Source organism: Emydura macquarii, unplaced genomic scaffold (genome assembly GCF_026122565.2).
Source record: "Emydura macquarii macquarii isolate MOO-44397 ecotype Brisbane River unplaced genomic scaffold, CSIRO-AGI_Emac_v2 contig_306, whole genome shotgun sequence".
Lineage (NCBI taxonomy): Eukaryota > Metazoa > Chordata > Testudines > Chelidae > Emydura > Emydura macquarii.
In genome coordinates this window covers 13,031,470-13,048,565 of record NW_027130443.1, presented here as the reverse complement: position 1 = coordinate 13,048,565, position 17,096 = coordinate 13,031,470, and the positions used below count along the sequence as shown (strand labels likewise).

General features: G+C 39.0%; 1 protein-coding gene across 7 annotated transcripts in view; it reads left to right on the top strand.

Annotated features, from left to right (window-relative positions):
- Positions 1-17,096, top strand: part of GATAD2A (GATA zinc finger domain containing 2A) — an 80,475-nt gene that overhangs the window by 42,455 nt on the left and 20,924 nt on the right. For 6 of the 7 annotated variants that reach the window (XM_067560236.1, XM_067560228.1, XM_067560250.1 and 3 more), the window contains one exon: positions 6,577-6,848. In XM_067560236.1, coding sequence (XP_067416337.1) covers positions 6,577-6,848 — 272 coding nt within the window. Of the gene's footprint in view, positions 1-1,406; positions 1,554-6,576; positions 6,849-17,096 lie in introns of those variants that run through there. The other variant, XM_067560276.1, reaches the window with a different exon arrangement.

The window sequence follows — 17,096 nt, the reverse complement described above, 5'->3', positions numbered from 1 at the left end:
GACTGGTTCCAGGAAGCATTTCTGTTGCAGTCTTTGTCAGTGGGAATGCTAGTGGCACCATAGATGTGAATGGTATTTGACCTGCTAGTATAAATAGATTCCTGATCCAAAAGACCTAATTTTGTTTTGTAGCTGTTGGCCCCAGGATATTAGAAACTCAAGGGAGGGGGGTGAAATAATATGTTGCTGGACATTGGTCAGAGACACATGCTTAGGAGATTCTACAGAGCTCCTCTTCAGATCCCTTCCCTTCCCTTCTCTCTCTCACCAATAACAATATTACTTTATCCATCTTGTCTAATTTTTATTTGACAGTTCCGTAAAAGGGGCCATTGGATTGCTCTATGCAAATCTGTAATGTGCATGTGTGAGAGAGAGAAGCTATTCTGTGTAATCCTTCCCCCCTCTATTTTTCAAAATACATTTTAATAGTGTAAATTTATTACAGTCCAGAGTAAGTTGGACTATCAGTCTAGCACTTCTAGCAATAGTTTTTTAATGTATCTAACCCTTCAGACAAAATTAAATAAATTTTAGCCCTTAGTACTGGAAAAATAACCATCCCAATGTAAAAAGATGCATTGTTGTCATCCAAAAAGTCTACAGAGACTGAAACAATAGCTCAGAAGTGTGAATTGCCGATTTTTATTTCAACTGCATGCTAACCTGAAGCCAAATGTCAATATTAACAATTTCACTGTTAATCATTTTATAAAAACATACAAGCGATATACTTATCTATTATGGTTTGAATGGAAAAGACCATCATCCCTTCAAACTCCTGCGGGATTTTTCCCTACAGTCTCTATTCTCTTTATTCAAGTTATGTGGTTTCTACCTTTTCCCCCTGGGAAACAATTCTGCAGTTTCTTTAAGAAATCTTCCTGATTATTTCCTCTCCCTCCCATGCCAGACTAAATTTGCCTTTAATTCCTGTTTACGTTTACAGCAATATTGAGAAATCCAGTTCCAACCCAGTTTGTTCCTTGAAATGTTTAAAACTTAGTTCTGTGTTAGTGGGCACAGTTGAGGTCCCATCCATACTAGCAAACGGATCTGTGGTTTCAATTACATTGGGGAACAGCCCTGTAACTGGCTCTCCTTGCGTAGTGTTGTAGTGTATACAGTCCTTGAATTTCATCGCACTCCCCTAGTTAAACCCGAGTGCTCAAGTAAGACACCAGGGAAAGGATAAAAGGGGTCCATTTGCCACCCACTGAAAGGGAAATGGAGATTGGGGGGGGGCGGCAACTGCTACCAATGGAAGAGAATCTGAGAAGGAGCTACTAAGGGGTGAGGAAGAGTTGGGAAGTAATCATTGGAGGACACTACATACAGATATTTGTGCTGTGGTGAGTGGGACGCTACTAGAGTTCCACCAGTTTCCTCTTCACCTCTGTTCTTTGTGCACATGCACATCATCTCTCCCCTCCTCCCCCTCCCACCCCAAGCTCTGCAGAATTTTTCAGCATTTAAGCAACAGATGGAAGAAACAATAACCAATATGTTGTGGTGCAAAACTTTAAGGGAACAATCAGGATCGATCATTGAAGGTGAGAAAAGCTTCAAAAACCCATGCACTAAGTGAATAATGAAAAGCAATAGGTTTGAAGTAAAGCATTTTTATGTCCATCTAATTTGTGGAAAATATTTCAGACTCAATACTTTAAAGCAGTTGCGTGCACCTCTTCGGTCTTACCTGTAAAATCTTAGTGCCAATTATCCCCAAAGTCTCTAGCAATGCAATGTAACTGGCTGGAGGTGCTTCTTCACCTGTTCTTCTAGCAATTGCTATATGGCAGAATATTACTATGTCCCCATGGACTTCCAAAACCACCCTGTTCTGGCAAAATATTGCAAATCGTTAAAGAAAACTGGGTTGAGGTTCTGATCCACTCAGTCTCCATGAGAAAACTGCTACCATGGAGAAAACTGATCCTGGAAAATACCAGATGCATTATCATAGCGCTCAGGATAAAGAGGGTAGTTCATGGTACTCTCATCTTTCAGTATCTGGTAGGGGGAGCAAATTGTAAAATGAAAGCAGAATAGGTAGCTTTAGTACATGGAGAAGATGTGATCATGCAGGAACATAAAATAATGCTATAGGAAGAAGTGGATATGTTCTTTACAACCTTCTTTCAAGTGAGCCAGAGTCTTAAGAGTTCCTGGCATTACTGTTGTTGACATTCTCTTGGTGTGGTCTTAGACGTGAGAGAATCTACATGTGACATGACATTCCCTTTTTTCAAGAAAAAAATGGAAGCTATGTGTTCAATAAGTACAAAAGGAATTTGGGCCTGGTTCGATGTCCAAAGTATCAATCATGCAGAACAAAATACTGGGAAAGGCGGTCTTGAAAAGGTGAATCTACCATTTTGATGTGAAGATGGTCAGGTTTGGGTTCTGTTTGACTTCATGGTGAGATGTTTCATGGGGAAGGTCCACCATGGAAAACACTCTGCCTTCAGTGCCTGATATGTGTAATCTCTATTTTATCATTCTTGTGGAGTGATCTGCCCTGGAGGACTAGAAAAAATGAGGTGGTCTATGGAATAACTAATCTAAACTAAAAGCCGTCAGATTGAGAACCAAGACTCTGAATTCTGTTCTAAAATGAATACGGTGGAGGATGGAGTTCACAAAGTGCAGATGTGAGAGATTTGGATTTCCTTTTGTTGCTTATGATACTACATGCCATAGAGAATAATGCATAGAACTTGAAAATATGCTATGATATTTGCAGAATAAGGATTCTCGTGGGACATTAAAAATGTTGTGGAATCCCAAAGGTTATTCAAAACATTTGGGATTACCCACCCATATCATGTAACTGGAGAAGATGAAATCTCTGAAATAGAGAACATTTTGAGAATATATTTTAGGATAATGTGGGGCCTGACTTTTCAGTGGTGCTCAGCATTTAAAACTCCTTTGAAGTCCAAGGAAGCTGCAGGTGTTCAGTATCTATGAAAACCGGACTTTTGGTATCCAGTTTCCTCCACTGGACACTTGTGGCTGGGAAGGCTATGGAAAAGAGATCTTGTTCATTTTCAAAAGAGGATTTTTTTTTTATTTTTAATGAATTAAGAAAACTTAACGTTTTCAGGAGTTGAGGGTTTGGGCTTCTTTCCATGCCAGGGAAAGCCAAATCTACTGGGGAAAGCCCAATCTGTACTGGGGAATGTTTCATGATTTTTTGAGAGGCCTGGAGGGAGTTATGCAAGAGGAGGCTGTTTCCATTGAATGGTCTCATTTGTCACTTCCCCGTGATAATTTTACACTTTTTAGTACTTGCCATTAAGCATCAAGATGCCCTCTGAGTGGATAAATAGCATACTCATAAATTGTTTGCCGTGTTGTAGTTGTGTTGGTTCCAGAATCTTAGACAAGGTGGGTGAGGTAAATATCTTTTATTGGACCAACATCTGTTGGTGAAAGAGACAAGCTTTCGAGCTTACTCAGCGCTGAAGCAGATGTTGGTCCAATAAAATATTACCTCACCCACCTTTCTCTCTAATACTCATAATAAGGATATGGATGCAATGAGAGACATTAGAAGATGCAGTGAGAGGATTGTCTTTCCCACGCTAATGCAGCGTGTCCATGTAAAAACTGTGTATAGAACCCAAGAGTCCTGATTCCTTGTCCCATGCTCTTAACTACAAGACTTCCCATTTTATTGGAGCATATGTAATGAATGGATTTGCTAGAGATTTTTAACTTTCTCTTAGTTTCTATGAGGTGTGGGGTCTTTATCATTCGGAGCTGTGAAGCTTGTCTCCTAGTCCCTTCTGATTTACCACCTTGTTTTACATTCTTCCCAGAATTTAAAACAATCTTGCCAAAATCTGGGCCAGATTACTTTTGAAGCCAGCCCTTAACCATAACCCCTCTTGTCAGTGATGTGACACTGTAGATCTACAGCATTTCCAGTTTTGCTAGACTACAGAATAAAAAATTGAAAATAAACCCAAGCCTTCCTTATTATGTTGCAGATTGCCAATAGAATAAGTACACTTTTTAAAAAAATATTGACCAAGAAATTCAGCATGTTCACATTTTAAAAAAAAAAACCAAAAAGTCTAGAATAAACGGACTAGACAATACATTGGGTTAATAGATTAGCCTTCTGTCTTGTAGCCTGGCTTCCAATTTGTCATGCTTTGGGTCATTAGTGATAAGAATTAGTGGTGCCATCTTAGGCTATACACACACACTATGGAAACGGCAGCAAAGCTATGTTGGTGTAGCTATGCTGGCATAACCCTGTGATGTAGTCACAACCTACGCCAAAAGGGAAAAACCCCTTCTATCGGTGTAATAGGACCATCATTTCCCCATACAAATTTAGCCACGTCAACAGAAGCCATCTTCTACACTGCAGGATTAGGTCAGTATAGTTATGTTGGAGGAGGGGAGGTGTTTTTCACATCTGTTGACACAGCCATGACCTAACATTTAAGCATAGACCCAACCCTTCATCTGTGTATGTAGAGCCTTGCAAATCTGTGGATATCCGTGGACCATTTCTTGCAGATTGCAGTCCAATGGTCACAGAGGTCAGGACTTCTGGGACAGGGCTGGAGTGGCTATTAGGCAATTTGTAGGGCTCAATAACTGAGATGATGTTGGGGGGAGGGCTCATCAGCTGTTTGGGGTGGCAGGGGCTCAACAGCTGATGGAGGGCTGGCTGGCTTCAAAACAGCTGATGTGCAGATGCTGGTAAATCTAAGAGGGCAGATTGTGGGTGGGGTTAAAGTTTATTCCTGCGGATCCACACATTTGTATCCTTGCAAGGCTCTGTGTATGGCCATTTTTTGTGGCATCCTTGCTTGTTCATGTGCTATTTAGAGTGGAACAATAAGGATGTTGCAGGCAAGAACTATGGTGCTTTGGAAAAACTGCATGGGGAGGCCCAGAACTGGAATAGCAGGGGTTGCTGCATGTCAGAACGGAGGTGTATTGGCTAAACTATGTAGAAAATCTCAACAGCACCTGGCTTTCTGCCTGGACTGTGCTGTTAGTCCCTCACTTTCATGAACACCAACATTAACCCAACCTGTCTCCTTTTAAAAAGCACGTTCAAGGTTTTTGTTTAAATGTGGCCTTATTGTGCACTAGCTGATGTCAGTTATAAATTTTTTTTGGGCTAAGATTCCAAGCAAAAGTGTGTAAAGAAATTTGTCATGAGTCTACTTTTGCATAAACTTCTACAGAGGTTTTTGAAACGACAATCTGGTATGCTGTAGATACAGGATCGTGACTTGATGGCAACAGGAGGTGTAAACTGGAACAGGAAATAAATTATATGGTATATCTATTCCATTGCCCCTCACTTCCAGACACTAGAGAATTTTTGAAGCTTAAGTTCAACTGGTGATTTTTAAGTCTTTTTGGCTTTGTGCTGAATTTAATCTATAAGAAACTAAACTTCTTTTAAGAGCTATGCTTTCTAAAACTGTTTTCAAAAGTGAATGCTGTGCTTTCCCTGAAGGTTTATGGTGAACAGAACAACAGATGCACTGCTATGTTGGATGTGAAATTAAAGTCACTGCCCCTTTAAGAGCAGTGATGCTCTCCCAGACTTGTGTTTTGGAATGCCAGCAGCAGTCTTGCAGACATGCTGCTGCTGCTGTCCTGTCTCTGTGAGGGTTAACAACACTTCAGCTTGTTGTCTGGAACCGGTTCAGACTGGTTTTCTAGAAAGTGCTTTGTGTCTCAGACTGAATCCTGGGAAGGGTCATGTGGAGCCCAATGATGTCATGGGATCAAAAACTGACTCAGCTTTTTTATCAGATATGTTTGCAGGTACAGTAAAGTGGTAGACTGAAATGCCAAAGCTAACCAAAAGCAAAAGTTTCTAAGACTTTGGCATACAACAAGTTAACTGTGATCCCATAGGAGTTAAGCACTTCCTGTGCAGCAAGCAGAAAAGCCTGGCTCATTCATTAAGAGGGAAGAAAGTATCAACTTAAATATTACAATGGCAATGCCTTAATCTCTAGTGGCAAAGTATAAGGAAATATGGAAGAGATTCTCTTTACTCAGGGCGTGGTAGTCCTTTTCTCCATAACATTAGATTCCCTGAAATTTGCAATCAGATACAGGTGCTAAGAAATTCATGGTAGAAATATCCCCCCTTACCTCCTCCCCAATCTAATCCTAGATTTTTTTTTTAATTACTCCTTTACATATAAGGCACAAATAGAGAAATTCTGCCCCCTTTTATGATAAACATGCAAACTTTTGTTTCAATTGTGTGCCTGTATGGTCTCCTGCATTCTATTACAAGATATTTTTTTATGGTTTGCATCTTACAACTATAGGTGCTTTTAAACAAAAAAAAGTGCAATGCAATAATGTTGAGTAACTCCATAGTAACTTCAGACTGAGATCTACTCTTAGGATAGGGTGAATAAGCACACTGCAACACTTCAATTGCTCTCTCTCAGGATTTCTTTTGCAGCAACCATCCAATCTCTGGCCTCTTTTTGAAATTAACAGTTGATTTATTTTTCTCAGAATGCACTTTACTGATTTCTCTCCTTTTTTTTTTTTTTTTTTTTCCCCTAGAGCTTCACAATGACAGAGGAAGCATGCAGGACACGAAGTCAGAAGCGAGCACTAGAACGAGAAATAACCCAAAATGATGTGGACAGTAAAAAAATCAAAATGGAGAAAGGACTGTTGGGAACAGATATAAAGACTGACTGTGACATTAAAATAAAGACTGATCCTGGAACTGGAAAAGTGCAAGGATTATTAAAAGGAGGGGAGGTAAAAGCAACCATTAAAGTGGAGGTGCAAACAGGCGATGAACCTGTGGACATGAGTACCTCAAAAAGGTGAGTGGCTACCTAGACACTGTAGTCATGCTTCAGTATTTGAGTTACCTGCACAACAAAATTTGGGGAAATGACCTATTCAATAACGTGGAATAGACACTCTGTATTTTTAATCTATGGGATGGCTAACAGAGTTAAGTATATTAAACGAACACCAACCTATTTCAGAGGTTGAGTGTTTCTTTCCTCTTAAGACCAAACATCGTGCTGTAGCTTCAAAACAGTAACTGTTGCTTGTTCTACCTGCAAGTATTGCCATTGTGGCAGCTACTGTAAGAGATGAATACTGAAAAGGGGAAATATGATTGAGTGAAGGAGTGGATGCAAACCAGAAAGGGGGGCACACTTTCCAAGTAGCTGACTCTAGAGATTACTTCCATGTGGTAAGGACTGCTTGCTTGTGCTCATAATCATATGGGTGATACAGGTAAGAGAGAGCTTGTCTCGGTTGACTACTAAAAAAGGAAGTGGTTTAGTTGCATCTTACCCCTTTTGTACCTACTGCTGTGTCTTCAGAACTATGGGGGGGGAGTTGGTTTAAAAGTTACTAATGATTTCAGGTGCCTCCATTTTTTTTTTTTTTTTTTTTTTTTTAAGTGACTAGTCTGATCCCTTTAAAGGGCTCCTAGCATCCACACTTATACAAATAGTCAGTTTAAAAAAACTTAGGTTCTCAGTGTGCCCTTCTAAATCCTTAACTCTGTGTTATTCCTGGGTATATCTATAATGTGGATTTATAAATATGAGCAATTTTTATGCAAGGGGTGCATATCCTACAAAAAGGTTAGAAAACCCTTCCTATATAAAGCCTGAAGAATTTAACCAAAAGACCAAGGCTTAAATCCTATCCTGCAGTGCAAGAGGAGTTTCCCATCCCTTCTCCCGAACGTCAGACAGCAGAACAGTATTCCTTCATATGCTCAAGAGAGCCAGCTAATGCACAGTGAAGTCGGCAAGCTGAGGAGGGTTGTCCTTGTGTGTGGACACTTCTCTCCCTCTCCACCCACCTCCCACAAACCTCAAAGCCAGTTAGTGTATGCTGCCATTTGACACAAGTATTAGCAGTCAGCTAGTTGGGGAGCACACTGCTCCTGCTCTGTAACTGCAGAGTGACTTTCCTTATGCCTTCCATGAAGAACCCTATCTTAGCTAGCAAGGATCTTGTTAGAGGAGGTCTGCTCTCCCATTGCTGTGCCCGTCATAGAAGGATTTAGCCATATGCTGCTACACACTTACTTCCCTGAGGAAACAAAGCACTGTTCTACAAGTGATAAATGAAAATCAAGCTAATTCTGGGACCTGCTCAAACTAAACTTCATAGTAATGTGCTCAATTCACACAATAATTCTGGTAATCCAAGAGAGATTCTGCTATGATATGGGACGCTCCATATGTAGGTTACACTTCCTATACTGAGTACTGTCCTTGCAGTTGACTGTGTGTACTTGGGAATGGGGAAAGAGTTTGAAATTGTATATACATATTTTTGAAGTAAAGGCAATATAGTAGATTTGTTTGTGACTGACTGATACATTTGATATCCTAGCTTCTTATCTAGTCAAAGTTTTGTAAAGTGCTATCATGCCTTTAGTTTGCAGCCATACTAATTCTTTTCTGGCAATGCTGAAACAGAGGCTGCTTATTACATTTATAACCTTGTTTTTTAAAACTGCCTTTTAAAAAGTTTTAACAAATAGTGTTAAACTCCTGTAGCCACCTCCTTTTTCCCTTTTTATATTTCCCTTTCTCTTTAAACTTTATTCCAGTATCTTAATTTTTAAGTATCCGCCTAAGTTGATTCAGTTTGTGTGGTTTTAAAAAAAAAAAAAAAAAAAAAAAGAGAGAGAGAGAAAAATATTGACTTGTCACCTGTGAATTTTGGTCAAAATTCTGTGGTGTGTTCATGGTAGCAATGGATTTTAATAACACCATACGTGTTATATATTGTCTTGTATCTCCACTTGCATCATTTTAGCACAAATACAGAACAAATGGTATATTAGCTAAAGTAAATATCACTAACTGAGAAGAGTAACTAAATCTAAAAATAACTATTGGAACACTTGTCCTTAATCCTGTGAGCTGTCATGTTCTACTTGGCTGTAGAACATCCTGAGGTAGTTTTTTAGTATTATTTAAAATTACAAACACTCCCAAAATGTGGTATCATTTATGGAAAGATGTATTCCCTGCCCCAAATAACTTTAGTCTAAAAACTCCACTGCAAAAAGGGGAGGTGGGAAAACATACAAGCAAAACTGCCAAGATGGTGATGGTATTTTATTTTAATATGCACAACTCAGCTCCCCTTAACTGCGCTTGTGACCAATGCTTCCATAATATAAATTGCCTCCAAATTGCCTTCTAGTTTAGTATTTTTTTATCTTATTGTTTCATTTCCCCTCTAGTTTTTCTTCGCATCTCCTGTCTTTGTCCCTGTTCTCCATCGTAAACCGACAATGGGATGAGCATTAGAGGATTGGCAGTGTGGGGAAATAAATGCAAAAGACTGGCTAGCCAATCAGGAATATCCTTAGTTGTCCCAGTATCCAGAGTCTGTGTCTAACAGTACCCCATGTAGAGACTTTTTTCTAGGGTTGGGGCAGAGTCGTCATGGTCTCTGCTGTCTTCTCCCTGGAGTCTCTGGTAGAGCGAGCAGTAGTAGGTAATATTAACTTAGTTTTGGCATGCTTTTTCCACTAAGAATTGTTGGACACCCAAGGCTTACATGTTAGCACAGTTGTGTTGATAGCCCCACTCTTTTTGCTTCATACTGCTAACATTAAATCTTAGTATGAACTTATCTAGTTTGCCTACTTGTGGAAACACTTTGGGGTAGTAGAATACCTTTTTGTCCCTTTGATGAAATCAGTGGAGCAACTGCACCCATATTTCCCTTGTTCACTGTTGGTAGTAAGAGTATTGCAGAAAGCATCCTAACTGCAGCATGTAACTAAGGTCCTGATCCAAGACCTACTAGAATCAGTGGATAAATGCAAAATGACTTCAGTGTCCTTTGGATCAGGCCATATATAAGAAGGAATACATAGTAATCTGGATCATGGCTTGACTTTTTTGTCATAGTTTTCCCTTCAATCAAAACGAAAGTGTGGATGAGCTGTACAATTTTGCATTTGACCTAGTGGAGGCTAAATTAATTGATATCCTTAGCAGCAAACTTATTTATTTATTTTAAATTGCCATCTGACACACCCTCTGCTTTTTAAGATCCTGTTTTCTTAAAATTACATGCAGACTGGCTGGCTTTAGCCACTACTTGTTTTGTCTAAATGAAAATTGCCAGAAAAAATGAGGGTGGGGAATCTGAAGGCTTCCCAACAGTTATAGCTTTCTGTCACCAAGCTCGTCCTAATCCGTATTTATCTGTATACAGCTCCTTTTTATTTTACAGTTTACTTAGATATTGGGAGTCGGGGGAGGGGGGGGGCACGACAGTGTTGGAAGTTGCAGTTGTCTGAGATCTGCAATGGATAGTTCTGGGAAAATTGCATGGGTAGCAGAGCATGTAGTCATTCTTTTGTTATTCAGTGAAATGCAAAATAATTGTACATATTAAACACACAAAGGTGTCAGAATTGCACTGAGGTTAGCCTAATGGTTGTGATCTGAACTGTATTGTCAGAGATGTGGCACTAAATTCCCAGTCTTTGCCCCGTGCCACTTCCCATGCTGTTTGGGAAAGGGAAATAATGTTGACAAATACCCCTTCCATAGGCATGGTATACAGTTCTTCCCTTGGATTGATGGTTGCTGTAATATGGGTCCTTAATTGTTAAGGAAATGGAGGGATTCTAAAGACTAAAATGGGAATATGGAGGGTAACCAAATTCAGTGAAAGTCAAATCCGCAAATGTGTGGAAATTCTGAACGAAGCCTATATGCTTAATGCAACACTTTTTGTACCTTCACAGTACGGAAAAACCTGGAGTTCTTTTTTCCCTGGGAGTTGTCTTGATTTTTATGAGATAGGGTATGGTCTTGAACTTGCTGTATTGTAGTGTTCTGCTGCATTATGTACGACACACTGGAAACAAAGTTAAATGTACAAAAACTGTGATCCTTGAAGTATCTGCACATAGCACTTCCAAAGAACTCTGCTTCCATAGTGATACACCTACTAATAGAGCATGGGGGAGAGTAATAACAGTATAGCGTATGTGGGAATTAAAGAGCCCAGGGTGACAGTAGGAAGAGAAGAGAAGGTAGTAAAGAGGGAGATGAAAGGGGATACAAAACTATATGTAAAAACTTTTTGAAGAACCATCTGAGTGACACGTTTACAACTGTAATTCTCCTTGCCCTAGGTACACTATGTGGAATTTACAATACACTCTTCTCAGAGTATCAGACTTAGTCCTTTCTTTAAGAAAAGGATTTTTCTGTCTTTATACATGCTGTACTTTTGCCTGTGGGTTGCCTGTTGGACCACCCTAGCATATGATATACATGCACTTTTCAGAGTAGGGTACTTCAACAGTTATGGTTCAAAAAAGAAACATTAAAATGGGGCAAGTCCGGTGACAGTGCTTTACCCTGTTGAGCGCGCAAAAAAAAAAAAAAACCAACAAACCACTAGTCCAATTAGGCTATTTCTGGCTTAATGCAATATTAAGAAACACTATCTAAACATACTTCCTGCTAAACTGGCTTCCAATGCTGTTTGGTCAGCCCCTGTGCATGGGGTCAGAGTGTGCAAGAACAGTGTCTAGAATGTGTTCTTAAGCACATTATAACACTGTGCACTTTGACTAGTCAAACCATGTTGGTAACTGGTTTAGCTGGAACTGTGTGAACAAAAGTTTTAAAATATGACTCTGACCCAGTATAAATGGGGCCTCCATGTTGCCAGTTTCTCTCATTTGGGTAGAGGAGCAGGTACATGTTGTAGGACTCCCTAATAGATTGTATGCTGTGAGTTTAGATACAAACAGCTGAGTTAAAGGATGTTGTGGAAAACCTGATGTACAGGTTTCTTGCTTTTGTGAACTAGTCTGCCTTATTTTAAAATGCAAGCCTAGCTCTATTAAATCTCTTCTTGGGTGTGTAGGGATGAGAAAGGAGTGAATTTTACTGATGATGATTTGTTTCAGTATTATACCACTACATCCAGAGACTTGCACTGACACTTTTTGTTGGTATTCATTTAGACATTACATCTCCAGAAATTCGCTCTTTCCTTGTTATCTTCTGCCACCTTCCTCCCTATATTTCACCCCCATACTCCCAATGGGTAGGAGAGGTTGTTGGATGGAATAAGAAGAAAGCTGTTCCATACTTCAGTATGTAATATTGCTGTTGGTTAGGCATTATTCCTGAGTGACAGTTACTCTATCTCCCTTACTTCCTAATAGGAGACGATATATTGCTCAGCTGTCATGGGATTGTAGCTCAGAGGATGAGAAAAATTAGACATTCCACAAATTTTTTTATGCTTAAAGTCTGTTAAGCCTTTTCAACTTTCCCTTTTGTTTCATGCCATATGCCATTGTGGCATGAGTTGTATCAACCAGTCCAATAATGTAACATAAACCCAATCTGGATAAGTGATTAGTTAATTCTGGGTTGCTATTTAGCTCCCATTTTAAAAATCTGGGATCTGCATTGAAAAAACAAGATATGCTTTTGGCATTTGTTCTGTTAAATCCACTATAATTGGGTTATGTCAGTCATGGGGGCCATTTCATTATTGATCTGTACAAGATGAAGGCCAGTGATGAACTGGGCTCTCTAACTTTTCTAGGCTTAAAATTTAACGGGTTAGATTCAGATCTTGTGTGAGAACTATGCCCTTGTCTTAAGTTAAGTAAGCTATGCCTACTTACACAGGGCTGAATTTGACCTAGCGACATTCAATGAATGTATTTTATTGCCACCTCAAATATAACAAAAAATAACCTCTGAATCACCCAATCTCAAGCAGAGCTTGATATTACCTGAAAAGAGAGTTGCAGATCTGTTTTCCGTGGAAGATGTTCAGATGTCTTGCAGTCAAATATCATGAGTTCTGTATTTAGTGGCATTTCATGATCCATGTCACTATTGAGTGCTACAGAAATTACTATTTGCATTGCAGTGGTGACATTGTGAATGAGGGATCCAAAAAAACCATGATCACTTCTTTTACAGATTAGCCTCCTAGCTGAAGTGATACTTCCATATGTTTTGGGTTTTCCTGTTTTTTTTTAACTTTTACCCCCAAAAAAAAAAAAAAAAAAAAAACCTGAACTGCTAAACAGTTACTTTTCTCGTCCTATAAAACTAGTCATTTGGAGGGTTGAAAGTGCCTCTTTTTGGTAATATAGGTTTTATTAAAGGAACTTTATACCAGGTAACAAGGCATCATTTGTTTTTTGGGGAAAGGGGGTTTAGATCAGAATTTTTAAAGCAGGTAATGTGGCCAGCTGATGGAAGATATTTGGACTCCTGAGTTTTGGGTTACTGCTTGTAACCTGCACCCTGTTATAGAGCTCATTTCCAGTGCTACAACTTGTGACTTTCATTTTCCTCCCTAATGGTCCGAAGCACAACTGGTTCCTTTTGCTTAATATTACATAGGTAGACTTGGGGTTTCCCGACCCCTGCCATACAGCTGAAAAGAGTCTATTCTTGACCATAGCCCTCTTAGGAGGAAAATGGGCCCATTACAACATTTGTCTGTCTCAAGGTACTTTGGGCCTCAGATGTCCTATTCAAGACAAAAGCATAATTAGTCTGCCTCTGTCCCAACTAAATGGAAGCAATGCTCCAAGGATAGACTTTGCCACCTGGGGTGTATTGAATTGGATGACCCTCTATTCTTTACTGAAGTCAACAAATGTAGGTTAGCCCTGTTGGTGGTTATGCTTTTTATCTAAAGAGCAGTTGTCTACTAAATTTCTGCTGGAGCTGTGAAGAGATTGTAGTAGGATACTTTGGACTGATGTAGCTTTCTTGTAAAGCAAATATGCCCAACTCTCTCAAATGTTCAAATGGGTGGATGTAAGTCTGAGATAGGGTAGCCTCCAGCCTTAGATACTGGGCTGTGACTTGGGAGGTCTGCATTCTGTTTCAAGCTCTGGCACAGACTTTGTGTGAACTTTGGTAAATCAGTTTTTGGTGGCACTGTGTACTATTGGTGAACAAACATGGAGGATAAGATTTTCAAAGCAGTTGAAGAGATTTAAATGCGTCTTCTAATAATGGAATAAAATATCCAAACTGCTTTTTAAAATGGAGCTTTCAACTAAGATTCTTTTCAGCAGCTCAAAAATTTTATGGGAAATCTTTTCCCACAAGCATTTTAGAAGCTATTGGATGGAGAGTGGTCCACACAAGACAAAGGGGCTCAAAAAGAAGGCTTAACAAACTTTGTATGTGGCTGAGAGCATGTTTTAATTGCTATAACCCCTTAGATAGCTGTACATTCATTTCTAGGCAGATGAAAGTAGATCCATCCTCCTGAGCATGGCTTTTAAGATGGAGACTAAATGGATGGGAACACAGAAGTTGTTCTAAAGAGGCTTTATAAAACATCCTAGGATCATTATAGAATTTTTAGCTAAAGGATCTGGGTGGCTGACTTCAGAGGCTAAAGGTTCATTGTCTGAGTTCACTATTGAAGCTGGTAAAGTATCGATACTTACGTTGTCATTCTTATGTTGAGAAATATGGCAGCTTTTTTAATCTCTCACGTTAATAGAGTATAGCAAGCTTCTTTTTAAGAGGAAGACTATACTATGAAGATCTAGTCTGAATTCATACAGTTCAGTCTTTTGCACTCTGGTCCACTGTGTAATTGGTCATTTTGTCAAGGTCTGAATAGATTAGTCAACCATGATATGAAAGATGAGCTTATTGTGGTTCTATGAGCAAAACTTATTGCAAAAAACTAGTGAAAGGTGGATAGAGGCCATCTGCAAGTTCTCATATCATAATTAAATCGCTCACCCATAAATAAACACTGTATATTTTTTTGGTACTGTATAAGGATTCCTAAGTGTTTAACTTTCTGCAGAATAACAGAGAAGGCTACCTACCAGGTTGGACTTGGTTAGCAGAATTTGGAGAAAGCAGGTATCTAATCAGTTAGGGTTTACCATGTGGATTGGGGATGGGGTTTGGGGAGCCGGTAGGAGAGAGGAGGTGGTAGTGGTGTGTTTTTTTTAAATTCAGGTTGGACACTAGAGAGGAAAAAGCCCAACTAAAATATCCTCAGACCCTTCAGATTAAAAGGGTGACTAGGTTGTGTCTTTGTTTCTGTCAGTTGACAGAATAATTAGTACTAGCATATAAATTTGGAGAAATCAAATTAATAAGCAAATGATCCTTTCTCAACTGCTATCTTGCTCCTGTAGGAGAAGCAAGGGAAATTTGAGACCAATAATCAGTTTTTTGGGGGTTTTTAAAACTGAATATTAGCCAAACAAATAGTAAGAAGTGGACTATGTAGGGAGAAAAATGTGTGGTGGCTCACAACAGTGCCATTTTTGTATAAATATCAGCCATTTTGTAATGTAACCTGTGCTGTTGGGGAAATTACATAGATTTTAGGGGAACATTTTAAAGGGCAGGGAGGTAACATGCTAACCCTTTTTTAAATATATATTGCACTGCTGTCTCTGTTGTATGTCTAAAGGAGGACAGTCTTTATTACAAAACCAGACGTTCTGCGTTAGTTTCCCATGCTAAGCCCCAATTAAAAAATTATTGCTACTCACCATATGAAAATTTGCAGGCATTTAGGCCATTTTATGGGCAAGTAGTTAATAAAATCCTCTGAACGTGGAATCTTCATTTTTAATGCTCTGAGTTTTAGATGGGTATGATTTATTTTAAACCATTATTTAAAAAATATCCAAAACAATGGCATTTGTATCAAGCAATTGCATAACAAATGTGTGAATGTTGTTTGTGCCTCCCCTGACAAATGGAGCTTTTAATGAGCACTCCAGAAGACCTTTAACTTAAATAGAAGGGTATGTTGGTAGCATCTTTGGAGGAGTGAAATGTAATGAAACACTTCTCTGTTAATGTCCAAAACCACTGTTCAAAACAAGCCAATCCGTTTTCCTATTTACTCTTGCTATTCTGTGTCTGAAGCCATCTTTGGATAGGTAGGAGTGGAAAGAAATAGTGAAAGATTATTTTTCTTTGATATCCATATGATCCATTTTAATCATGGACCTTTGCGTGGACCATGTTAAAACTGTTCTTAACTATGAAATTCATAGGATCTTCTCAGAGCATGGAACTTGTGGTGCTTGTTTATCTTACTATCTGAATCTTGTCATCAAATCATTTAATTTTTCAAAGATACTTTGACATCCAAATAACCATGATGAACACAAACTTCCAGAGCAAAATGTATTCAGTAGAAGTTTCACTCTTTTCTAACCGGCATATGCTTTTAGCAGGTCTGATTAGTTAAAGAACTGTTCTACTGTAATACCACCAAATACATCTGCTCTTGCTTTCTCACAATTCTGTATTATCACTCGTCTCTTAATAATTTCTGCTTTGCTTTCTCATTCTCACCTGGCCTAAAAAGTGGAAAAAACTTGTGTTTAAAAAAAAAAAAAAAAGGCCACCCTTTGGGGTTTTTTCACTTTTATTTCGAGTGACTGCTTGAAACTTGTTTCCATGATTAAATTGATATTACTTTTTAAAAATCTAATTGACTAAAGGTGCATATTTTCAGAGTTTTGAAGCAGACCAGCAACTATAAAAGTTACCAAACTTTAAAAAGTAGTAGAGTAGTTGAGCATACCTCAGTGCTGTACTGTTGGGATTGTGTTCTCTATTGTGCAGTACATGATGCATTTTATTAATAGTCTCAAGTGGGCAGCTGATCCAGGAAGTTTCTATAGTACAAGGGCAGCCCCTTAAGCATAAAGTCTGCTCCATTTTCTTACAGCACCTGAACCCTACCTCACTTCATAAAATGAAGGCTATGTGTCACAAGCCGGTTAGAACTGGCTGTTGCTATGGTTTTCATGATGGAAGGAACAGTTAATGGGTCACATGTCCAGTGAGGGAAATGCCTTTCTCACATGACTCTCTGGTGGCTTGATTAGCATACAGGAAGTTAGCTCCCTGCTAGCTGTTATGATGCTGTGATAATTGATGGGGTAACATCACCCCTGCTGCACACATGTATTGATTATTCTTGTGCCTGGATGCTTTGAGAATTAAATGGTTAAAACAGGACATTACGAGCTTTCTGTCAATGCACTATTCCCTGATTAGCAA